This window comes from Fusarium oxysporum, chromosome V, assembly GCF_013085055.1.
Source record: "Fusarium oxysporum Fo47 chromosome V, complete sequence".
Taxonomy (NCBI): domain Eukaryota; kingdom Fungi; phylum Ascomycota; class Sordariomycetes; order Hypocreales; family Nectriaceae; genus Fusarium; species Fusarium oxysporum.
This window is the reverse complement of record NC_072844.1, coordinates 1,555,713-1,580,362: the sequence shown is the minus strand read 5'-3', so window position 1 is coordinate 1,580,362 and position 24,650 is coordinate 1,555,713. Positions and strand designations below refer to the sequence as shown.

The window sequence follows — 24,650 nt, the reverse complement described above, 5'->3', positions numbered from 1 at the left end:
CTTTTTCTTTTGGCCAGAGCACGACTTTCTTTGCTTTTGTTCTCCCTCCAACGGCTGCAAGGATACCAATGGTGGCCTTATCCCCGACAAAAGGCAACGTTGATCACTTAAACGCAAAACCCGGATGCAACGTCCACTAGAACTAGGGCGAGCAGAGAATTCCCGCTTGATCTACAGAGAGTCGATCGACAATGGCCGTAGTATTTGAGAATAGGGACAATACTACAGTGACCTCCGGCCAAGATGAAGACCCTTCGTCCCATCCCCCGGCACTACTTACAAAGGTTTTTTTGGCAACGTCTCGAAACATGCTGACAAGTGTGGACTGCTGCATATTGCATATTGCATATTGCATATGGTATGTTTCCGGTGTTTCCTAAAGTTTCTCAACTGCATTGTACGTCATTCAGTCTTACATAGCTAGGTACCTTACCCTTTTTTGTTCTTTGCTTTTCCCGCTTCGTTTCCTCTTTCCACTGTCCGCCGAAATTCTACATGCAACCCTGGCCGGAATATTTAAATAACCTTACCTATAGTATATTGTGAACTCGTGTTGCCTCTTGAAACATAACCGCTTCTGGAGCTAGTCATTCATTTCGTATCCGGAGCGGGTTGTTTTGTCCATCGGTAAGTTATAACCATACATGACGAATCTCCTACATTCTTGGTTCACTGCTATTGATCAAGTGACTAGACATTGATCATTTCAGATATGCATATCCTTTACTACTGTATTATCCGGACGACGCTATAAAGGACAATATTATCGTCCATATAGCTATACAATGACTTGATATGCCATCTCGAGGGACTGGTCCACTGCACTGTAACATCTTGAAGCCGTTGCACCATCCCCTCACCATGAACCATCTTTGATCTACGGCGCTGTGCCTTTTTCAATTCTCATAGCTGAGCTCGCTTATGTTGAGCTGCCAGAAAGCATGGGCCCCTTGTTCTGTCCCGTGCTTGCGGTCGGTCCGGGTTATCCACCCGGTCAAGGGTCAATTAGAACATATCACCCTTGCTGATGGTTTTAGAAGGTCTCAGATCCAGGCACACATCCTCAACGCCGGTGTTTCCAATTGAACCACCCATGTTCGTACAGGTGAATTTTTTCATCAAGGTGAGCGATCGTAAAGCAAAAATGATAGGTGTCTTGAGTCAACAACGGCCAGTATTGGTCTGTGTTCAAACCTCCAGTGTCAGTTTCAGCTGTCACTGGGTGAAGATCATTTGCCTTACTCATTGATCATAAAAGCCCGTGCCATGATTATACTCACTGTAAGGTCGTATTCTAAAGGCAAGTGCGGGACGTGAACGAGACAAATTGACATTGGTCCTTGTTGAAAAAAGTATCAGCCAACCAACGGTGTTCTTGTTCACCCGTCTGGGCGGCACCGTTGTTATCTGAAGCAACAATATCGGTTTCGAGGCATTGGGTATTCCCGTCACATCTGCCCTTCAGCTATCCCTGCGCAATAGCACAAGATCCTGCATGTCTGATATGGTTCGTCAGTGATTCAAGCCAAGCCATGAGGCAAACCAGACTCGCCCAGCCCCCCGACATGAAACAAGCTTCAACATGGCATCCTATTCAGGAACACATATCTGAACAATCGGGTAAGGACAGCGTCAAACGACAGGGGAGATGGCGTCCATAGACCTTCAGTAGTTGGTCCGGATCTTTTCCTGCCCAAGTGATCCCTTTGCCCAACCCATTAGAGCTGAATAATTAAGACATCCAGCCGTCTGGGTGACTTTGTGGCGCTTCACATATGTGCCCAGGGTAGAACACGTGGAAGTGAAAGTTAGGTGCAGCCCTACATGCCAACTTAGATATCGCGGATCATTGACCACATTGTAGTTAGATATCATCTCGCACACGACTAGTCGGTTTCATTCTCCTGTCTAAGGCCTCGGTTACAGATAATTACAATGGGCATTGACTTCGTAGGTAACATCAAGGCATTTGCCTATAGATAACATATGCACCAACTCAGTGATGGGACATTAGATCTACTCTATGTTATGATCTTTTGGGTATATCAGAGTATTGATACTGCACCTGCAGGCAAACAAACATAGTAGATAGATAGCCACAATGGACCTATCGGAATCATTCAGCTCGGTCAATGAAGAGCATGTTTCAAACAAGAATGAGGCCTCGTCGTTGGATGATGTTGCGAAGATCTTCGCTGATCAATCAATCACTTGCACGTCTTCAACACATACGGAGGCTTGGCAGCGTGGCAACCCTACCTCTTACTCTTTCTAAGACCGCTTCATGTAAAAGCCGGTTTCGTCAAGCTCAAGACGTTGAGTAGCAATGCCCATGTTTACTCAACTCGATAGCACCCGCATGTTAAGACCAGGGTAGAAGCTACTAAACAGGGCTACCTAGGATAGCTTGCAAGAATCTAAGCCTCCACTGCTTCTGCACGTCCCCTGCATTAAATCAACAGCTGGGATCCCCCACCCGTCAACTCGCACCGTTGCCACCGCAGACCCGGCCCAGGCTCGCTTGCGGTTTGGTGGTTTCGTGGGGTGATATTTGCTCCCTCACCATGACGCCTCCTGCAGCAGCGCCAAGTAGTCTGCCAGGGAGTTTCGACTCCAAAGACTTCTTCAGTGCCGTCATGGCGTCCTATACGGAGTGTCCCCAGCCTAGCCTGGGAAAGACTCCGCTATCGCGAAGTGGCAACCTTGATCAAGTGAGCAGAGTTGAAGTCATAGCCTTGTTTATGACAAAGGTTGGAGCCTGCTTCTCTCTCTAGAGACAAGAGACTTCCAAGTATTGTATGGTGAGGGCCTCAGTACCCTTAATGATCCCTTGTCCAAGGTTGGCCAAGGATTATGAAGGACCCTCAATTTTGCTCCTTCTAAAATACCGGTACATCGGAGAACCTGTCATGGCTCGGAGATGACAATATCTGCCCAAATATTACCTTCGATATCGTGGCAATTTGACCGTTAGGACAGAAATATTCTCGAAAACCTAGCTCCCATCAACGGCTGGTCTAGCCCGATTGGACCCTAAAGTCGAATTCGTTTTCCAGGCCAGGGGATACGAATTGAAAAACCGTATCAATAGCTCCCACTCATGCAAAACACTAGTCTTAGCCTTGCAGTCACAGCAGTTGCTCGTTCTATGTGTCTCTTCTCTAAAACACTATGTATTCCAGAATAAGGGTGTATAATGGTGAGAGCTTCGGACCTATCGTCTTCTACACAAGCTTTGGCTGGTGCTGTGTTTGCTTTGAGATATAATTAGAACGGATATCAGAGTTTCTCTTTTCCGGACGTTTTCTCTCGCCTCTGACTTCCATGATAGCCCTGTTCAGGTGTGCCAAGCCTGTTACCGAGCCTAAGCTTCCTAGTCCCATAGCCCGTTACTGGGGATAAACAGCGCTGGCTATAGTTGGTTATAGATATCTGTCGGCATCTTGGGCCACGAATGATAATGGTAAGAATGTCTTTGTGAAGACAGCCAGGCTTTTCTAATTACAATGGGAATCTGGACTCAATAGTCAGTCGTGAGAGACATTTCTGGTGGGAAAATCGTGATTTCTACCCCGTATTCAGCCTGACATCCCGTGTTACAGGCAATTGAATGTCATGCCAATTCCCGATGGAGACCATTTTCGATTATGGATTTCATTTACCTGAGGTCTGTTGCACGTGACCGGACCTGAAGATAAAGTTACCTAACTCATAAACACGGCCGGCATCACTTGACTGAACTGCTGGATCGATTTGTTTCAATGCGGTGTCGTAAATGGACCTAAGGCAGTTCGCATACAAAAGTCCCTTTGAGAGAAAGCCACTATCTTTCATGTTTGATACGCCTTTTGGAAGGTGGCTGGTCTACTGCGCGGGTCATCTCACGTGATGTTCTAGAAGAGGAATCTGAATGGAAACGCCTTGTTGTCATACCTCACTGAGCCCACTGGAATAAAGCTGTGTCATTGGCGATTCGACAGACCCTCATGTCGTGGTTCTCGTTACTCAAGAAACCTGCCATTCTGCGAACTTGTCAAGACAAAATCACCCACAATCGCAATCTAAGACGAACATTCGCAACATTCAATATGGCGGCCAATCGTGATCCCAGCACTCTCTCCAACTATAGCGCTTGGCGAACTCGCCATACGACTGCTAGCTTCAAGATCGACTTTGAGGAGAAGGCGCTCAAAGGTTCGGTTATTCTTCAGCTTGAGTCACAGACCGATAAAGAGAGCAACGAGATCATTCTTGACTCTCGATATGTGGATATTTCTACCATCCGTATCAACTCAACAGAGCCCAAGTGGGAACTGAAAGAGTATAATGCACCCCTCGGCGCCCCTCTTCACATCTATGTGCCAGGCGGAGTTGCAAAGGGTGAACTGATTGATGTCGCAATTGACCTCGAGACAACGAGCAAATGCACTGCTCTGCAGTGGCTTACTCCTGCCCAGACCTCGAACAAGAAGCACCCGTATATGTTCTCTCAATGTCAGGCTATCAATGCCCGATCTATTTTCCCGTGCCAGGACACCCCTGATGTGAAATCCACTTTCACCTTCAAGCTCACTTCTTCTCTGCCAGTTGTTGCGAGTGGTGTTCCTGTGGGAGACCATAGTGCCACACCTGGCGAAGAGAAACTCTATGAGTTTGAGCAAAAGGTCCCTATCCCTTCTTATCTCTTCGCCGTAGCTTCTGGCGATATTGCGACTGCGCCTATTGGCCCTCGAAGTATTGTCGCCACAGGTCCCAATGAGCTGGAAGAATGCAAATGGGAGCTGGAGCGTGATATGGAGAAGTTCATGGAAGTGGCAGAGAAGCTCGTTTTCCCCTACAAGTGGGGAGCTTATAACGTGCTGGTCTTACCCCCAAGCTTCCCATATGGAGGTAAGTTTTGCTATGAGTCAAAAAGCAACAAAACAATTGACGCATATGACTCTAGGTATGGAGAATCCCATCTACACGTTTGCTACGCCTACTATCATCAGTGGTGATCGTCAAAATGTGGACGTCATTGCCCACGAATTGAGCCATAGCTGGAGTGGTAACCTGGTTTCCAATGCCAGCTGGGAACATTTGTAAGTTCAAGATGACCAATCGCCTGAAGTGGCGATGCTAATGAGGTTCAGCTGGCTAAATGAGGGTTGGACGATGTACCTTGAGCGTCGTATTCAAGCAGCCATCCACGGTGATGCCGAGTTTGATTTCTCTTCCATTATCGGATGGAAAGCTCTTGGTGCGTAACACCATATTGTCATTGAGACTTCGGCTGACCATATCACAGAGGATGCTGTGGAACTCTTCGGCGAGGACCATGAATACACCAAACTTATCATAAAGCACGAGGGTGTTGACCCTGAGGATGTCTATAGTACCGTCGCGTACGAAAAGGGCTTCCACTTCCTCTACTACCTAGAGGGCGTTGTTGGTCGAGAGAACTTTGACAAGTTCATTCCTTTCTACTTCACCAAGTGGTCTGGCAAGTCTCTCGACTCCTTCGAGTTCAAACAAACTTTCCTCGACTTCTTTAACAACATCGGAGATGAAAAGATCTCCAAGAATGTCGCCGAGATCAACTGGGAGGAGAAATTCTACACGCCCGGTCTACCCCCTAAGCCTGAGTTCGACACTACATTGGCAAGCCAGTGCTACGACCTCGCAACTAAGTGGAAAGACGCTGTAAGTTCCGCCGTCTATGGTGTGGTATTTCTACGCTGACGTTTTATCAGAACTTTACACCAAGCGCCAAGGATCTTGAGAACTTCACTGCCAACCAGAAACTTGTCTTCTTGGCTGAGGTGCAGCAGTCCGGTGAGCTGAGCGCAGACCGAGCGCAGCTCATGGGCAAAACTTACGATTTCTTGTCGTCTAAGAATGTCGAGATTTTGTCAGCATACTATCTAATTGCTCTCAAAGCTCATGATTCTGCCATCTACCAAGACACCGCCACTCTGCTTGGACGAGTTGGTCGAATGAAGTTTGTGCGCCCTTTGTTCCGCGCCCTCAACAAGGTGGATAGACAGCTGGCATTGCAAACATTCGAAAAGAACAAGGACTTTTACCACCCCATTTGTAAGGGTATGGTCGAGAAGGATCTCGGCCTTTAGATATGTGATTATCAGCAGACAGACGGAGGGACAGTCCCTAGAAGCCCACTCCTCACAAAATAAAAGAACAGATTCAATCCAGCCATTCTGATTTTGCCATCACTTCACCCCATGTTTGACTCTCTTCACGAACAAATTTTACAGTTGAGTCGACATTTTCAGCCCCGAAATTACCATACAGATGGGGGAAACCGCCCTCCCATCTGATGGAATCAGCAAACTGCTTGAATTCAAGTTTGATGACCCAAAGTAAGGATGATCTACTAAAGAACAAGTCTGCGGTCTTGGGTACCTGTAACCTTCATCAGTGAACAGTAGCACCGTCTACGAAAAGCGCTCACTTGAGTGGACGTGCTCAGATGAACAAAGCCATCATTCTGGTCAAGTTCAGATAAGGGGTGTTCCTTAGGAAAAGGGTCACCAGGCGGCGATGGGACAATTTTGTAAATGAACCTTGGAGGTGATTCGACAGACATTCTGGTAGAATCGACCGATACGTGACTGGATGAAGAAAAGAGATGTGGTTGAACCCCCACCAGAAAAACCTAAGCGCTGGTGATATAGGGTACATGAGGTTAGTGCGAATTCACACTGTATTGCCTGTATCATGTAGAACAATAACCAAGGCTTGGAAGATTTGCACTGTACACATAGCTTTCCGTGTCCCATTTCACGTGAAGTCAACATCAAACGTAAACTGCATCTTCAACCTCCATTAAACCTCTTCACTACCCCATATCCTTTACGTCACCAGTAGATTTGATTTTGAGGGATTTCTTCTGGAGCTGCAGCATAATCACATCTTTCGGGCCTCAAAATCCCCTGGCAAGGCCCCCAGTAGCCACGCGCAACGGGCATGTCGCGGGGCCCAGTTTCTTCTCAGCTTCACTTGCTGTCAAATCTCCCTGCTGTACCTATCGGTGACAAAGTCAGATTCCTCGGATGGTATGACCGGTGAACGTTGTTTTCACTCTTTGTGTGCTTGCTCACACATTCATTCACGGCAAGTACTGTTGGCTAACACAAGATAGCGTCACTTCTTACTCAACCTCTTCGGCCTGTCTCTTCCTCAGTCATCTTTATCCAAGAGATAGCAATGCCACTGCTGTGGTGGATGTCAACCTGCTTCTAGAATCCCTCACAGCTGAGCAAACAAGTGTCGGCGAGTTTGTCAACGTGATAGGGTATATCACAGAGCAAAAGATGACTCGTGATAAGAAACAACCATACCAAGAGTCGAAACAGGTGTGTGTGCAAGCGATAGTCCTCTGGTCAACTGGTCCCATGGACCTTCAGAAGTACGAAAAGCTTCTCGATTCCAAATGAATTAGCATGAGGCATGTAGCGCATGCAACCAACAAACTGTGGGATTATCAGATCCAACTTTGATTCATCGCTATTTACCTAAACTTGCGCACGATCACACAAGCATGGCAGCATATAACTTAAAATCCGATTGGAACACGAGCCGGGTCCCGAATTTGACAACTCCACTCCTTGTACTTTTGTGCAGCTCCAGCTCGACCTGCTACATGCCCAAAACAAATGTAATTTGGGCAGTATCTGCACTCAAATGGTTTCTGTTGGGTTGGAATCATGCCAGATGGCACCGCATCTGTGGACAGACATGGCAACCACCATGACACTTGCTTAATTTGACTCAATTGGGTATCTCATCCTCCACATATCTATATTGGGCACCGGACAGCTTCTGCTTCATGGCTATTTGCAGCCAGCAACCCTTTGCTTCACCGCACTCTAGCATTCCAACACAAATTGTTTCACGGGCCTCAAAGTCTGGGGTGATGGCTGCAGCTGCCAGCCCTCGATATGCAGAAAACTCCCCCACAGGTATCTGTCAGGCTTCCCTCGGGGTACTGGAGAGGTGGAGAGGTAACACGGTTTTAACTGCTGAGTCATGCTGGGGCTCAATCATCATCTTGCCGGCGTCGGTCGTGGTAACGTCGATGAGAGTCTCTGGAAGACCCTCTCGAAACAATGACAGGCTGGTGTAACGGTCGTTTCAGCAACTTCTCGGGATTCTGTTGGACCTTGGCTGCGGCCTGTCGATCCCACAGATCTTTCGACTTTCGGCAAATATCATCGATTTGTTCCTATCAAATGTCAACCAACTGAGGACGTTTTTGCAAACCAGCAGCGACCAACATCTGTCAAGCAGGATCCGGGAGTGGTGATGAGGAAACCATCCTCTCCCTACGTTCGAATTCATGAGCAAAGGATAGCCGTTGGGCTAGCTTGACAAAGAGATACCTCCAACGTGTATGGGCGAACTGTAGCCTGGGGTCCTAGATAATACTGGAGTTCTTGAGTGATGACTTTTCTGTGAATGTCTTGATGCGGGATCCAGTATTTGTTCATTGAAGAGGACATGGTCGCACAACCGATTCTACTGAGGAACCTACGAATATCGAGACAGGCTGGGAAGGATAAAGTGGTATGAACTGGGTCAAGGGAGGGTATTTATCCAAATTTGGCACAGCCTGCTAAGTTACAAGATATGGTTACGATGTGCCTGACGGTTAGAGGGTACCTTTCATGCTAATGTATGCGAACCCAAGGTATGTTAATCTTTTGCGTGTGACTATGCTCACCGCTCCACAGGATGATATCCCCAACAAGAATTTGAAGGTCTTCAAGGGGTACCCAGATTTGATTTGCTGCATGTGTTTTTTGTCGCTCCTTGTAACCGGAACCAATATGGCAGGAAACCCCTGCCATACGCCGTGAGCCTTTGAAAGTGAGGCGAATCAGGTGTGGTTGGTCATTGGTGAGCGGCGTCCAGCGTCCGCCCTGCCAGCGTGGCAAATATCGAATGGGTGCATCTGGTGCCAGTAACGCCGTGTGGAGGGAATTGAAAAGACGCTTGTTGAATCCAGACTTTATTACTCCTTAAATACGTGTGTGAACAAGTGAATATGGGGGTTGTGGTGGATGTCTATAAGGCTGATCACGTCGACAAAAGTCATGCTCTATTCAGGCGAACCCAGATCTGCGCTTACCACAACTCAAGCTTTAAACGATCGTGAGACTCATTGGGTGAAGTAAGCGCCATGTGCATCTCTTGATCTAGGGGCAACGGCACGCAAAGCCACTTGACCAATAAGTCTTCGGGTTGCCGATCTTGTAAGCGACACAGAACCCCATTCTCTTTCTCGAAACTGTCAAAAGCCAAGTAATTTTGTTCTTTTTCAAAGCGTGCTAGCACGACCATGCCGTTGGATCCAGATGATCTGCTCTAAGGCGAACTGCTTCGCTGCAAATGTCAATTGGAGATCCTCAAACCCTTGTCCTAGTCGCAATGTTGCGATTTGCACTCGAAAACCTTAATGATACAAGTTCACTCTTCATTCGTTGGTTTTACTTCTGACGCCATGGCCTTTTGGAGCTTCAGTTAATCATCATTCTTGAATGATGTTGCAGGCGAGCGAGCATCAGATACCAATTGCTATCGTCAGTCCCTTGGCCTTAATTTGAAAAGAATTATCAGGAGAAATAACATGGCTGATCCTGGATTCTGTTAAGCGTCGCGGCGTCCTGGATATGTCTCGAGTTTCCCTCATTGAATCTGTGGTTACAAGCCGTATGAGGGATTCTTAGTCAGGTAAACGCAATAGAGAGACCTATGTAAGGGACTCCGTACTCGTACATGAGTTCGAAGGTGTTTCAAGGATTGCGTTTGCAAGCGAGATGTCTCTGTGAGTCATTTTCATTTCGGTCCATATGCCCCAACTTCCGGAGTAGCGAGACGAAGAGGTCTTAGCTGCTGGCAATAATGAGGGCAGTGTTCGCCAAGCAAGACACTCAATCTCACGATGAAGAACGGGTTCATCGGCTTTGGAATTATTGATGAAGCGCGCCACAGGGTTCTTAAATGTTCCATGTTTCTCTTTATAGGCACGCAAGTCCGTTTTCGCCTGTATCGCTGAATTAAACCATTAGAGAATTACAACTAACGTGGAGTTGAACAAAAAGTTGACAATTTCAAGGTCTGCATAGTTTGAGACGTCGAATTTGTCAATGAATGCCATGGCTGGTGCATGGACGTGATCCACAAATGAAGCGCGGGGAACAGGAGCAGAAGCGAAAGTAGAGGCGGAAGTCAACATCAAAGGCTGAACCGAAAAGCGAAACGAATTGGGGAAAACATGAAGACCACGAGTTTCATGAAATCAACACCGTCAAACCCATTGGCATTGTGTACAGACGCAACTGTTTCAACAGCTGACGAAGACGGGATGATCGCTGGCTTGCGGTTAATGCTCGGCAGTTAGTGTGCCTTCAACAAGATTGGAGTCGCTTCCACGTGAATCCCACTCCAGCTTCTACTAACAACCCCAGATCCCCTGCCAATGCATCAGCTGCCAATCAAAGCACGGGACTTGGACCAAGCAGCTTGCTGCGCGACCTCCGACCGCGCCCACCAAATTTGTTGACAAGCAACCATCGCAAGGTATTCACTCGTCCTCGACAACGAACAGGCAAGCATTCTTGCAGCTCAGCTCCCAGGAAGATAGCTCCAGCGAGACGACCTTTATCCACAGCGAGCCCCTGTCGAAACCTTGAATAGCGATACCAAATCCGACACTGTCGTCATTTCTGGATACGTACCTCTTAGCCCGTGCCTCAAGGGACGGTCAACCCCCTTACGTAGCGATACCTACCGACGAGACAATGCGCTGAAGTTTCGGACGGCGACTACACCGTGGAGCCACATGCCGTTACAATAAACTATAAGCTACCGGTATATATCGTGTTGGGGACAGCCCTGATCCCCTTCCAAATCCCGCGCATTCTCAACAACCAAGCTTTTGTCCAGAGGGGACCGACTTGGGTCCCCTAGACAAATCGCCAGCCATGCCGCCCGCAGGCGGAGGAAATATCAAGGTGGTGGTGAGATGTCGACCTTTCAATAGCAGAGGTAAGTAGGCGCTCACCGGTTTGGGCTTGAATAGGTAAAGAGCGGTGCTGAAATGGGATGCAGAAATCGAAAGAGGTGCAAAATGTATTGTTGAGATGAAAGGGAACCAGACGGTGATTACCGCACCTGAAGGGAAAGGCGTGAAAGATGGAGGACCAAAAGCCTTTGCATTCGATCGTTCGTACTGGTCATTCAACAAAGACGACCCCAATTACGCTGGCCAATCGAACCTCTTCGACGATCTGGGACAGCCCCTTCTCGACAATGCATTCCAAGGTTACAACAACTGTATCTTCGCTTATGGCCAAACCGGTTCAGGAAAATCATATTCTATGATGGGCTATGGGAAGGAAATAGGGATCGTTCCCTTGATTTGCCAGGATATGTTCAAAAGGATCGATGAGCTAAAGAAGGATAAAACAACGAAATGCACAGTCGAAGTCTCTTATCTCGAGATCTACAACGAACGTGTCCGAGATCTACTCAACCCATCGACCAAGGGCAACCTCAAAGTCCGAGAACATCCCTCCACAGGTCCCTATGTTGAAGATCTTGCCAAGCTTGCAGTCAACGAATTCCAGGAAATTGAACATCTCATGGATGAAGGAAACAAGGCCCGAACGGTCGCCGCAACCAATATGAACCAAACATCAAGTCGAAGTCACGCCGTCTTCACCCTGATGTTGACACAGAAGAAATACGATACCGACACAAAGATGGAGATGGAAAAGGTTGCTAAGATCAGTCTGGTAGATTTGGCAGGTTCTGAACGAGCGACATCAACTGGTGCCACTGGTGCGAGGTTGAAAGAGGGCGCTGAGATCAACCGATCGTTGTCGACATTGGGTCGTGTCATTGCCGCTTTGGCTGACCTGTCAACGGGTGGCAAGAAGAAAAAAGGCACTGGTCAAGTTCCCTACCGAGACAGTGTCCTGACGTGGTTGTTGAAAGATTCACTAGGTGGTAACAGTATGACGGCAATGATTGCAGCCGTCAGTCCCGCTGATATCAATTTTGATGAAACGCTCAGCACTCTCCGATATGCCGACTCCGCTAAGCGAATCAAGAACCATGCTGTTGTCAACGAGGATGCTAATGCCCGTATGATCAGAGAGTTGAAGGAGGAGTTGTCGCTATTAAGAAGCAAACTTGGGAATGGTCCTGTTCCTGGTGGAGCTGCTGGAGGCGGACTTGTTAGCGGAGAGACTTATCCTGAAGGCACACCCCTAGATCAGCAGATGGTCAGCATCACTGGCTCGGACGGGGTTCTGAAGAAGGTCTCAAAGGCAGAGATCGCGGAGCAGTTGAGCCAGAGTGAGAAGCTGCTTACTGATCTAAATCAGACATGGGAGGAGAAACTGTTAAAAACTGAGGAAATTCACAAAGAACGTGAAGCAGCTCTTGAAGAACTTGGTGTCAGTATTGAGAAAGGTTTCGTTGGCCTGCATACGCCGAAGAAGATGCCGCATTTGGTCAACTTGTCCGACGATCCGCTTCTGGCTGAGTGCCTGGTTTACAACCTTAAGCCTGGTACCACAACAGTCGGCAATGTCGATACCAACGCCGATCATCAAGCGAACATCCGACTTAACGGATCCAGGATATTGCACGATCATTGCACTTTTGAAAATGCTCCCGATGGGACTGTAACTCTCACTCCCAGTGAGGGTGCTTCGGTCATGATCAACGGAAAGCGTATCACCGAGCCGTCACAACTTCATTCTGGCTACCGTGTTATTCTGGGCGATTTCCATATTTTCCGATTTAATCACCCTATGGAGGCGAGAGCAGAGCGGGCTGAGGTGCCAGAGAGACCACAGAGCTTGCTCCGACACTCCATCACAGCTAGCCAGCTCCAGGCACTGGATCGAGGCTCGCCCTCGCCAAGTCCCCGACCCGGCCACGAAAGATCATTTAGTAGGGTCTCCGAATTTGGCGACATCTCTAGACCAGAATCTCCATCAATATTCCAGAGAAGTGGCAGGGAATCGGATTGGTCGCTCGCAAGACGAGAAGCCGCTGGTGCAATTCTTGGATCTGATCAAAACCTCACCAGTCTTACTGACGAAGAGCTCAATGCTTTATTCGAGGATGTGCAGAGGGCAAGGGCGGAACGAGTGAATGGTCGCGAGGATGGGGACGATTCGGAGTCTTCTTACCCGATCAGGGATAAGTACCTGTCGAACGGCACGATGGATAACTTCTCGTTGGATACCGCTTTGACAATGCCCTCAACCCCAAAACAAGGAGAGCCCGACGATAGATTGAAAGAGGTCCGAGAAGAGTTGCAAAGCAAATTGGAGAAACAGAAAGAAGAGTATCAGGACCAACTAAAGAGCGCCGAGGCTGCTAACGTCGAGATTGAAGAAATCAAACAGGAGAAGGTCAAGATGGAGGCAGCGTTGAAGGAGTTGAAGGAAGACATGCAGAAACAGCTAAACCAACAGCGGAAGCAATTCGAAGAGAAGATCGAAAAGATGGATCCCCTTAAGATGCCAAAGAAGAGCCCGACCCTCTCAGAAGAAGAGATTGAGATGGCAAAGAAGACTGTTAAGACTTGGCGAGGCCGACATTTCGTGAAGATGGCTGAGGCGGTGTTGCAAAACGCATCCATTCTCAAAGAAGCCCAGGTCATGAGTCACGAACTTGATGAGCACGTCGTTTTCCAATTTGCAGCGGTTGATGTCGGCCATGTTTTGTGTTCGTCCTATGATATGGTGCTCAATGGCCTTACTGGTGAGGGCGATGATGTGGCGCTGGAGGAAGCTCACAAGCCGTGCATTGGCATTCGTGTGGTTGATTATAAGCACAGCGTGGTCCATTTATGGAGTTTGGAGAAACTACATGACCGCGTAAGGCAGATGCGGCAGATGCACCAGTATCTTGACCAACCGGAATATGCACAGCACCTCAGTCTCGATAACCCGTTTGTTGAGACATGTATGCCGTCATATACGCTTGTGGGCGAGGTTGATGTGCCACTGAAGGCAGTTTTCGAGTGCCGGGTTCAAGATTCCACTCTCGATGTCTTATCGCCTTACACATCACATGTTGTCGGTATCATCAAGCTTTCCCTTGAACCATCACATGCCCGTGCACCAACAAACACCCTCAAGTTCAATGTTGTCATGCACGAGCTCGTGGGGTTTGCTGAGCGAGAAGGCACAGAAGTCCACGCACAGCTCTTCATCCCAGGCATCTCTGAAGAGGATGGCATTACCACGACCCAAATGATCAAAGACTTTGACGAGGGACCTATTCGCTTTGAGAGTGTTCATAGCATGAGCATTCCTCTATTTGCCCCTCAAGATGTCACCTTGAGAGTCGCCATCTTCGCCAAGGTCTCCACGATGCATCTGGATAAGCTGCTCAGCTGGGATGATATGCGAGATGCTGTGCCTGTAAGAGAAGATAAAGCCAAAGCATCCCGAATCAATGAATCACAATTCTACACCCAAGAGAAGCACGATTTACTCTCCCGGATTCAAATCATGGAATTGAACGAGAATGGCGAATATGGCGCCGTTGAAGTTACACAAACCAGCGAGCTTGACACGGGAACTTTCCAGCTTCATCAGGGGTTGCAACGAAGAATCGGCATTAATATCTCTCACAGTTCTGGCGATGCTCTTCCATGGAGTGGTGTCACTGCTGTTCGCGTTGGAAAGATCAGACTTGTTGACTCGGCTGGGAAGACACCTGACATGGGAGCCAATGAACCTGATATCTCTCTGAAGTTGTCCCAGAGCCCGATCTTTCGCGAGAACGCCAACGGTACCAAAAGCCTCACAATCTATGCTCAGTGGGATTCCAGCTTGCACAACTCACTACTGCTTGATCGAGTGACGCAGGATAAGTATCGAGTTCAAATGACAATCTCATGGGAGATCAGCTCTGAGAAGTTGGCTGAGCCGATGAAGTTCTCGCAAAAGGTTTGCGTGCAGATTCTGTCAAGAACTTTCGTGCGGCAGACCTCAATGTTTTCGGCACTCTGGCAGAATGTTCGCTTTGTGCGCTCCTCGACTGGCATTTTCACTCTTGCCATGCGTCCTGCTCCTGTCAAGAAAGTCGGCGACCTGTGGAGGCTAAATAGCCAACATGACTACGTCAAAGGCGAGGAAAACCTAACAAGCTGGACACCTCGAGGGGTGTCGCTAGTCAGCGATTTCCTCATGGCTCGTAAGAAGAAAAGACGCGCCGCGGACATGTCAGTCACGGAGTCTGTCTTAGCTAAACTTGGTCTGGATGGAGCAAACACCCTGCCTGAGAAAAAAGAACCCGAGCCTGAACCTTCCCCAGAGCTAAAGCCGATCATCCCAAGCGACGATGACCTGCTTAATGATACACCAGAAACCTCACAGACTCCTTCTCTCGATGACGAGGAGCAACCTCCCGCAGACGAACCTCAACTTCAACTCTTCATTGAAGCACAACAACCTGAGACGGATCTCTCTAACCTGGAGCAGCGTGAAATAAGAGAACCCCACGTTGATGAACAGGACCAGCCTATCAAGGAAGAGCCAAAGAAGGAAGACACAGAAGAAGCCTCATCGGAGACACCAGAAGCTACGGAAGTCGAGGAGGAAGAAACAATTACTGTGGAAGAGCCGCTGCTCAAACCCGAGTATGATGAAGACCAGACCTATCTTTTGACAAAGTGTCTGAAGCTATGGAAGAAATATCCTGATCCATCGAACAACATCCTTAGCCCGACCAACATGGCACCTCCAACAGATGGTCTGATGACAGACGGTCCAGCGCAGCCGACACTTATCGCAACAGTTATCCGAGTACCAAAGAACCCCAAAGTTCTGAAAGGCGGGTACTTGATGATTCCGAACAGCGACTCGACTCGTTGGGTCAAAAGATTCGTCGAGCTGCGGCGACCGTACCTTCATTTGCACTCTGCTACTGATGGTGACGAGGTTGGGCTCATAAGTTTGCGAAACTCTCGTATTGACAGCCAGCCTGGGGTGTTGGGCCTGCTTCAGGGCCCCGATGATTCTGGAGCGCAAGGTCAGGATGGGGGAACTGATTTCACACCAGGACATCGACGAACTGCTTCAGGCCGTGTTATCTCTACTATATGGACAGGCAGTGGACCTGGTGCCTCATCAGGAGGGCCAGGCCTTCAGCGACTACCAGAGCGGATGCAGTCCGCAGTGTTTGCCATTTATGGGACAGACAACACTTGGCTATTCGCAGCACGGAGCGAGCGTGACAAGATGGACTGGATCTTCCGAATCGACCAGACATACATGTCAAGCAATGACAGCGTCCCCGGAAGTGGGATAGCCAGCCCCTACCCCGGGAGCGATTTCTAGAGCAGGGTGAGCCTGTTTGTTATGAGAGTAATGACTTGCAACGTCCTCTTGGGGAAATGATTTTCTTTGTAGCTATTTGATGGTGAATTAGATGAGATGACTTATACCCCCACAGGAGTAGGAGGGCACGCCGATCATGTAGATTTGCTTTAAATTTTTGGATACATCTTAGATAAAAGAATCAATTGAGAACCATAGGCAAAACCAGGTGCAATGGCCAATGCTGAGTGAGTATCCGATGTTATGTTGTACATACCTGTGCTGTTACCCCTATCTGCCATTGTGAGGCTATGCTAAGTCAAATACCGTTGAGCTTCAATGGTTCTAATGCAAGGGAGACCAATACTGTGAACTAGAGGCTCTATTATGCTCACGCTATATGACACAGTCGACATGAAGACCATTAGAGCCGAGGACAGCTACCAAAGTTCACCTCCTATAGATATGCAAAATATGTTGGATCTCTCCTTGTCACAGCCAAGTGATGTTCACCCACAAGACATGCAATGATGCAACGGTTTTTCCGCAGTACAATATGCACAGCATTGTACGTGGTGAAACATGCATGCAGCGCATTTTCAAAGTTGTGCAGGTGATATAATTAGTGAGAGGCTGCAAGATACGTAATCTCAGCAATACAGTGGTGATTCACCCTTGACAACGCATGAATGGCTCGAGTGTCTTACATTTTGTGATTCTAGTGCGGGAGCCGGGACGGAACAGATCATCCCGTTCCGTTAACCAATAGGGCATCTGCCACAGGTAGTTAGAAATTTGGTTTAAGGCAAGGGATGCTCGGGGAAACGGCTTCGGGGCGAAGCAAGGAAAAGTTGGGGGGCTGCTCCCAGAATTCCTCGAGAATTCGATTACGGAGGTATAAAGCTGGGCATGGGAACTTGCACCGAGATTATAACGTTTGGGGTTTAAGTGCTAATGGCGTCCCTGGGGATGGTATTGGGTAACAAGACTAGGTCACCAAAAGAAAACAAAATTGGTATGCCTACCTTTGTCCCTTGGGCATCAGAAATGAGCCTACGGATTTGTGATTCTGGGACCGAATATTCTTATCGATCGCGACGGAGATGTATGTGTTTTCGAGTTGTGTATAAGCCAATAATTATATGTAGCGAAATATGCGCAAGGTGCCTTAGTATTGGTAACGGTCAAGGAGCATACATCATGGCTAGCAATATGACAATGTCTATCGATTGGTTCGGTGATGCCCCAAAGACGTCCCGATTTGTTAGATAATGGTATCCTGTCAAGCGCTGGGCCATTATTATTGCTTTGATAGTACTCATTGTAACGATAGCGATGGTGACACAGGTGTCAGGCCAGATTCCCGCAATACCAACATGTGCCGGATCCACACTGAAATTCCTCAAGTTAATGAAGGCTCTTTTTTGGTTGTGAATGCTACAGCGAACATTTTACTTGTCGAGCAAAGTATTGTTCGCCCAGACTGGTGGATCGTCCCTCCATGCGTGGTTTAGCCGCTCCCGGGAAGAGGATGCCAAGATAAGCTTATCAGAGAGGCCCCTAAACTTGGGCTAACTTACCTGAATCTTTTTATCATTTAGAATTGAGGTCATGAATTTTATAGCCTCCCCTAGCCACTGCCATTTTCATATCTCGACTAATGCCAATGTGCAGGTTGTATTACAGCCCTGATGTTACCACGTCCCCAATGTTGAAGACAAATACAGCTGAACCAGGATGAAGGAAGAAGAGGGGAAAGGAAACCGCCGAAGGAGGAAATGTTTACGAGACAGGGTCCCGTTTGGCCCGCTTATTAATAGTCACTCAACTCAAAATGAGAGAAGAGGTTTCTGAGAGGTGAAGGCAGACCCTAAGGGATCGGCAGAAGCATCTCTTCCGGGGACAACTTTGACAAGGACAAGGAGTGTTTGAGAGGCCAGGAATGGCAGAAGTAATTAAACTTTGTGTACAAAGAAATACGTAAAGAGGTGCCTCCAGCGGTAAAACATTGACTTTGAGTTGCCAAGTTACGCAGCAGCATGTGCATACTACTATAAGGATGCATTGAGTTGGGAAGAGGCTACTAACTTCACGTCAAAAACTGCAGCTAAGTTGACATGAAACGCGGGACGGTACGATGCCGGCAGCAGTAGAAGGCGTGTTATGACAAATATTCCTTAGCTACTGGGAGATGGGCGCCCAGGTAACTTTTTCCAAATCATGGCGTTAATTGTGCTCATGGGCTGTCCCTTAGTGAGTTTGTCACGAGAGACAGATTGAGTTTCTACCAGTTTCAGAGTTAGAGCCAACTTTAGTTGCATGACTAAAAGAATTGGGGCCAGAGTAGCCCATGCTGAAGAGGCATAAAATATGTTAGATCATATTAGATCTTGAGATGAGAATGATGAGTGATGTGTTTTCAATACAGAATCAAACGGAGACCGTTCTAATCTATTGATAAGCTTGTTCTAGTGACGTCTGTAGCTTGACATGCCTGAGGGTAAAGTCCCGATGGCTTTACAGATATTTTTGGCCTTTATCATCCTTGTCATAGGCACTCGGTCTTGTGACAGTAGTTCCAGGAGATTTCTATCACAAAGCGAAAATTGAACTCTAGGTCGTAAATCTAATATTGGTAGGTGCTATCGTGACCGGTGATCTCATCGACTTGTACCCTCCTTCATTGATCAAAAGCATGCATTTCTCATCCACTCCCCACGGATCTCAGAATAAATTACTCTAATCTCCTCCTATTCAACTCTCCCTTTATAACTACCCCCAAAATCATATCACATCACACCATATCATTTCGCATCACGCATACAAGAAAAATCTTCTGGCATGTGTCGTCGGTTTCGTTGATGTGGCTTGAACCTTTGTTGTGGCTTCTTTGAGCCGCAGTCTTCCAAGTCCATAGGCGTCGACCTAGGCTGAGGATCAACCACCTGACAGGTCATAAAATGATGCTTGATGAATCGGCCGAACGCTTCCATCTTCATAATTCGCACAGAACATTCGGTGGACAACGCTAAAAAGTCCTCCCAAGATACACATCCACCAACATGAGAACAAGGATCGTGACCATTCCCAAGCCGTCGGAAAGCTGGTTGGTTGCACCTTGTCCGACCCAGGCCATCGGATTTCATCCCAGCGCCGCCCGGTCGTTAGGCTTGAGCTAGCCCACCCACGTCGTTGGGACCGCCCGAAGCCCCTTGATGAATGAGAGGGATGAGGGACCAGGGTCCTGACGGGAGTTTGTTTTGCGTACCCGAAGTCATTTGCAGGCTCAGAGGAACTACCGTGGCCAATGGTATCTCCTTGCGTAACTCGATACAGCGCTAATACTGAAAGTACATACGAAACGGTTCAGTAAACTCCAGAAGGGTCTTTTCCGTCCTGGTTAAGAACATTGCTTTGCTTGCGCTGCAATGACTCCAGCCTTGTTTCCTCACTTCGTCTCCTCACAAGGGTTACCAATATGTCCGGACCCATTTGTCGGAATATTACCAGTGAGCTAAGGGATCGTATATGCGCGTTTGTCTCTAGTGGACAGCCACGTAATTGCACACCTTTGCCGTCGTACCTCATCCTCTTCTCATATCCAGTTACCGGTGCATGTCCATGGCGAGTAGTTGGTGAATCAAAGGCAGGCAGCTGCTGGATTTTAAACATGGTGCGATGGGCTGTATTACAAACACGACTCAAAATTCACCTTTTTGGATCCCAGTTCCCGACTGAATGGGTCGCCTCTTGTACGTACAGGCGCTCTAGACCGGGGTAGTCACCACACCAAGACAGCACAACATCCAATGCCAATGACACATCAGCAACAAGCGCTTGTTCCACTTGCAGTTCTTTTGCGGTAGGGCTTTGTGGCTTTGCCAAGAAAGCCGAGAGCTAGATACCCGTCCCAAGCTGCTGGGTCCCAAGCTGCTAGTCCTGGTCCTTCTTGACCCCGTCCTCGTCTTTTGTCTCCATCCCCTTGGTCCCCTTTGCTAGCTACCCTGACTGAATCCACTCCTCGAGCCTCGGTCGCACCAGGTGTTTGGGTCGCTTCCCGTTCCCTTTCAACTGGCCCTGTCCTTTACTGCATTGCTCCTCTAGGCCTGGCTCCTTTTCTTCTGGTGTTTCTACAGAGAGCGGGGATTCCATTCAAGCTTCTCGCCCTTCTCCATTTCCATAACTAGCTTCTATTTCCCGACTCTCCTACTCTAGCTCCTGGTCTCTCCTGACCTTGCTGGTACTACATAGCACTTCTTCCTGATGCCGCTCTAAGCGTCCCTCTTAAAGAGACGGATCAAGAGTGTCGATCGTCTTTTGCTCCCGTCTTCCCCTCATTGTGCTGCACGCTCCACGATACCACCAAGACCTCCTTGTCGAATTTGTCTCGTGTGTTTCGTGTGTTTCTATCCGCGATTACCACCGGTGCACATATTCGATTCATGTTACCATTGGAGTTTGGCTCCGCATCGGTATCCATAATTGACTACCAAGTCGTTGATCAGAACGACTTTCAGGACCTTTCAACTTTTTGGACAGTCGGCAGTGTATGGGTCGTTCGCCACCAGGGAAGTCTCAGCGTTTCTCAGCTCCAAGTCCGAGAAGCGCAATTACTCGTTGCAGCATCGGATTGAGCTGCCTTTTTTTCCCCTTCATGATTTCAGCTTAGAGCCGCTTCTGTGCTCTTGCCTGATACTCAGTCCTTGTCGTACATAACTGTGACTATCTTATGGCGCCTGCTGTAATGGCAGCTCAGTCACCAAGCCATGGCAGTATGCCTAACTCATCACCTTCAAGTCTTCACCATTTTCAGTTTACCTTCAACTGCTCCACTTCGAATTCTGGCGGGAACAGTTTCATTGAGCCCGATGTATGTCCTTTTCCTCTGTATCTTTAGCTCAAGGGCGTGCTGACTTTGTGTAGCCTGATGCTCAAGGCATGTAAGTTGTCGAACCCCATAGTGCACTTTCACTGTGTTAATCCCGCCTAACAAGAACGATCAGAGACTCCGAATCTCTCACAGACAGTGTACAGAATTTCCCAGAAGAATTTGGGCGCACGTATCATGCCTACCGGGCCGGCTGTAAGCTTTGTCTATCCATTCACCACCATGCACCCACTAATGACGCCTTTTAGCATACGCTTTCCCCAACGACCAACTAGAGCGTGAGCGCCTTGATTTACAGAATGAAGCATTAGTAAAACTCTTCGGTGAGCGTCTTTACTTTGCACCACTGTCAAGGAGAGCACCGCCTGTAAATATCCTCGATATAGCTACTGGTACTGGTGACTGGGCAATCAAAATGGGCGACTTGTTTCCAGAAACAGAAGTCGTCGCAACCGACCTTTCACCAATACAGCCTCGAAAAGTACCCCCAAACGTAAACTTCTACGTCGAAGATTCGTATGTCAACATCCAGGCCTCAGGTGACCCTTTGAAAACTTACTGCCTTCTAGCTCTGAGCCTTGGGATTACTCTCAGCCTTTCGATTATATTCATACCCGTGTTACATCTGGTTGCTGGGCTAGCTTCAAGGAGCAGATTGCGGACCAAGCCTTTCAAACACTGAAGCCAGGAGGGTGGTTCGAGTCGCAGGAATACGATGCCATTATAATGTCTGACGATGAAAGCCTTCCACCGAACGGACCTCTTGCAACATGGTTCCGCGAAATCAACGAAGCTTCAGAATTGATGGGCCGGCCAACCAATGTTGCTGCCCATGTCCGTGAGGCATATGTGCAGGCGGGTTTTGTTGACGTTCAAGAGCGAATCTTCAAAATGCCCATGAATGGCTGGCCAAAGGATGAACGCCTAAAGGAACTTGGGCGCATGTGGGAAAGGAATTTCTTGATGGGCCTCAGCGGCTTCTCTTTCACACTTTTCAACCGCGTCTACGAGAGAACTCCTGCGCAGATTGAGGTGAGCATACTGTCAAGGTTTCTCGGATATATTTGACTTACAGTCGCAGGTGGCACTGGTTGATGTCCGACGAGAGCTGATCGATACGCGGATTCACGCTTATATACCAATACACGTCATCATTGGCAGGAAGCCATTCCCAGGTGAACGGCCTGTCCCACGAGTGCCATTTACATGAAGGGAAAGCACCCGGGACTGGAACGAACTACCGCCGTTTATTGAGTTTTAATGGTTGAGAAGGGAGCCTGGCAAACGGTCCAGAAGGACTAATTCCAACACCGATAAAGCACCACCACACGAACGATGCATAGCGACAATGGGGACGACTTTGGCTTTTCATATCCATGATACCCAATACTGTCGATACGATGCACATGACTAGAATAATGTATTGATATGGGTTTGGGTACAACATCGTACCGAACTGCACTTTTGATAGCCGCCTGTTTTAAAGCTCTGGAGTCTGTAATCAATGGCAATGAGATTGTCAGACGACATTACACGTTTCCAAAAATGCTATAGAAGCGACCCGTTTCTTATACAACTGTCTCCTCTCTCACAAACGTTAGCCTTTATCATTGCCCTCAAACATTTACTCCGATCTTCTCACGAGCCAGTCCAGTTCGCGGGCTTGCTCTTCGTTGAGTAGTTCACGAATTCCTTGTTGAGTGAGGAATGCATGGTCGTGGTATTCAAAGCCAGGGACAACCGTCTCTGAGATCAGCAGGCCCTCAGTTTCCCCCCTATTTGACTCATTGCCGGTATCTGGCTCGTTGGGGAGCAAGTAACTTGCCTTCCAGACATCACCTTCGACGATCCATTGTATACGCTCGCCTCGTTCAACCGCATTGCCGACAATAAAGGACTCGATGCGCCCATCAGGGTGGATGAGTACATAGCGTCCCCGTCCACGATGCAAGGTATGAATAACACGGCTGCGGTTGCGATGGAAGTTCCCCTGACCATGGCGTGGGGTTAGTAGGTAGTAAATGGTGGTAGAGAGACGTCGTGTATCCGCCCTATAACCTTCACGAGCAGGACCCGAAAGAGCCAGAGTTTCGCGGGAGAGAGCTTCGGATGAATACGGTGAAGGAATGGTAGTAGGATTTGTATCGGTTTGGCGGAAGTAGCCCCCCTCGATATGGGACTCCAAGGATAGAGCCTGGATGAGGGACTTTGATCGAGGATTCTCAGGTTCGGATGAAGAGGTGAATGAAGGTTTGATGGTGCCCAGGTCAGGCTCGCTGTTGACGAATTCGCCCATCTTGTGTTTGGTATCAAACAAGGCAGGCAATCGTATTGAGAATATGATGGAGGATGAGAATTGCTTTTGGGTTGGCAGCAGTTGAACGATAGAAAGCTCCATTTATACCCCTGAATAGAGAGTGAGCAAGAGACTGATAGCGTAACGACAGAGCTTACGCACTCGACTATAAGATGTTGAATGTGTGGTTCGCTGCCGTTGCATCCACACCAATGTGACGGGATGTTTGATAAGAGTGCCTGTAAAACGAGACCCTCTTGGTGTGATGCAGGATTCAATACTACTCAAAGAAGCTAGTATCATGTTAGCAAACGAGGATGGTGTAAGCCAGAGTCTGACCTCCAGGGAACGATTACGAGCCCAAATTAGGATAAAGAGGCGCAAAATTGGTGTTTGGAATTTGGCAGGGAGTTTGTACTGAGGTTAGGTTGCTGAGATGATGTCAGGGTTGCCCTGAAATGAGCTACCTGTGGTGAAGATGCTCCATCGCGTGGTGGTCAGGCCAAGCCCGTAGTTTCCGGGTCATATGCCTACAACAAGCCGTTGATTGTATATGACAAAAGCTTCTGTGTGATAGTAAAGCTTGAATCTGGTAGTCAGCTGTTGGGTTTGTAACGGGGAAGCAAATTTGTTAGTGTAGTTCGTGATACTATTCGGAAATCCTAAGCAACAGACACACCAACCACTAGATACGGATAAGACTTGGTGCGAATGAACAAAGGTGTGTCAGTGGCTAAGTTCTAGGTACCTGTGATTATCAGACTGATTCGTTGTTCATTGGCAACAATTACAGAGCTATACGCTCGTTTATTCATGAGTGGATGATGAGCCCAAGGGTCCCTAGAACGGAAAGACTATTGTGGCGGGCTGCAACAGCTGTCACTAAAAAAGAACATAGAGACAGTCTTCCATCTCATGGAAAGAAGTACTTTGGCTTCTATTTTCTTATTCATCTATGAAAAACTATGAAGTCTGATGATGAAAATGAAGCAAATGTTTTCGTTGCATTTTTCCTTCTTAAAAGCGCCGGTGTCGTACATGCTCTCAGGTTATTGACCTACGAAGTGCCTCAGCGCTTTTAGCCGGGGCGGTCCCTGAGAGCAAGACCTTCTTA

General features: G+C 48.1%; 7 protein-coding genes across 7 annotated transcripts; 4 read left to right on the top strand and 3 right to left on the bottom strand.

Annotated features, from left to right (window-relative positions):
• Positions 1 to 4,088: 4,088 nt before the first annotated feature.
• FOBCDRAFT_239876 (peptidase family M1-domain-containing protein) lies at positions 4,089 to 6,110 on the top strand (the record flags this gene model as incomplete). The annotated part of the gene is made up of 5 exons (XM_031183815.2): positions 4,089 to 4,890; positions 4,946 to 5,081; positions 5,133 to 5,239; positions 5,288 to 5,682; positions 5,733 to 6,110. 5 exons carry the CDS (start codon positions 4,089 to 4,091, stop codon positions 6,108 to 6,110), a joined length of 1,818 nt encoding a protein of 605 aa, XP_031039457.2.
• A 36-nt stretch (positions 6,111 to 6,146) lies between these two features.
• Positions 6,147 to 6,626, bottom strand: FOBCDRAFT_34537 (uncharacterized protein). The gene is made up of 2 exons (XM_054704582.2): positions 6,452 to 6,626; positions 6,147 to 6,402 (listed from the first exon to the last, which is right to left on the bottom strand). Exons 1-2 carry the CDS (start codon positions 6,584 to 6,586, stop codon positions 6,184 to 6,186), a joined length of 354 nt encoding a protein of 117 aa, XP_054560557.1. The 5' UTR covers positions 6,587 to 6,626; the 3' UTR covers positions 6,147 to 6,183.
• Positions 6,627 to 6,807: 181 nt separating this feature from the next.
• FOBCDRAFT_34535 (CST complex subunit Ten1) lies at positions 6,808 to 7,701 on the top strand. The gene is made up of 2 exons (XM_031183812.3): positions 6,808 to 7,055; positions 7,142 to 7,701. The coding sequence occupies exons 1-2, from the start codon at positions 6,967 to 6,969 to the stop codon at positions 7,434 to 7,436; spliced, it is 384 nt and encodes a 127-aa protein (XP_031039454.2). The 5' UTR covers positions 6,808 to 6,966; the 3' UTR covers positions 7,437 to 7,701.
• A 19-nt stretch (positions 7,702 to 7,720) lies between these two features.
• Positions 7,721 to 8,681, bottom strand: FOBCDRAFT_34529 (uncharacterized protein). Its single transcript, XM_031183814.3, has 3 exons — positions 8,382 to 8,681; positions 8,277 to 8,324; positions 7,721 to 8,224 (listed from the first exon to the last, which is right to left on the bottom strand). The coding sequence occupies exons 1-3, from the start codon at positions 8,499 to 8,501 to the stop codon at positions 8,039 to 8,041; spliced, it is 354 nt and encodes a 117-aa protein (XP_031039456.1). The 5' UTR covers positions 8,502 to 8,681; the 3' UTR covers positions 7,721 to 8,038.
• A 1,839-nt stretch (positions 8,682 to 10,520) lies between these two features.
• On the top strand, positions 10,521 to 16,605 carry FOBCDRAFT_223071 (uncharacterized protein). Its single transcript, XM_031183811.3, has 2 exons — positions 10,521 to 11,049; positions 11,113 to 16,605. The coding sequence occupies exons 1-2, from the start codon at positions 10,986 to 10,988 to the stop codon at positions 16,371 to 16,373; spliced, it is 5,325 nt and encodes a 1,774-aa protein (XP_031039453.2). The 5' UTR covers positions 10,521 to 10,985; the 3' UTR covers positions 16,374 to 16,605.
• Positions 16,606 to 21,118: 4,513 nt separating this feature from the next.
• Positions 21,119 to 22,450, top strand: FOBCDRAFT_293052 (S-adenosyl-L-methionine-dependent methyltransferase; the record flags this gene model as incomplete). Its single annotated transcript, XM_059611816.1, has 5 exons — positions 21,119 to 21,239; positions 21,376 to 21,435; positions 21,489 to 21,756; positions 21,810 to 22,272; positions 22,322 to 22,450. 5 exons carry the CDS (start codon positions 21,119 to 21,121, stop codon positions 22,448 to 22,450), a joined length of 1,041 nt encoding a protein of 346 aa, XP_059464887.1.
• A 414-nt stretch (positions 22,451 to 22,864) lies between these two features.
• FOBCDRAFT_239872 (RmlC-like cupin domain-containing protein) lies at positions 22,865 to 23,536 on the bottom strand (the record flags this gene model as incomplete). Its single annotated transcript, XM_054704581.1, has 1 exon — positions 22,865 to 23,536. One exon carries the CDS (start codon positions 23,534 to 23,536, stop codon positions 22,865 to 22,867), a length of 672 nt encoding a protein of 223 aa, XP_054560556.1.
• Between the last annotated feature and the right edge of the window lie 1,114 nt (positions 23,537 to 24,650).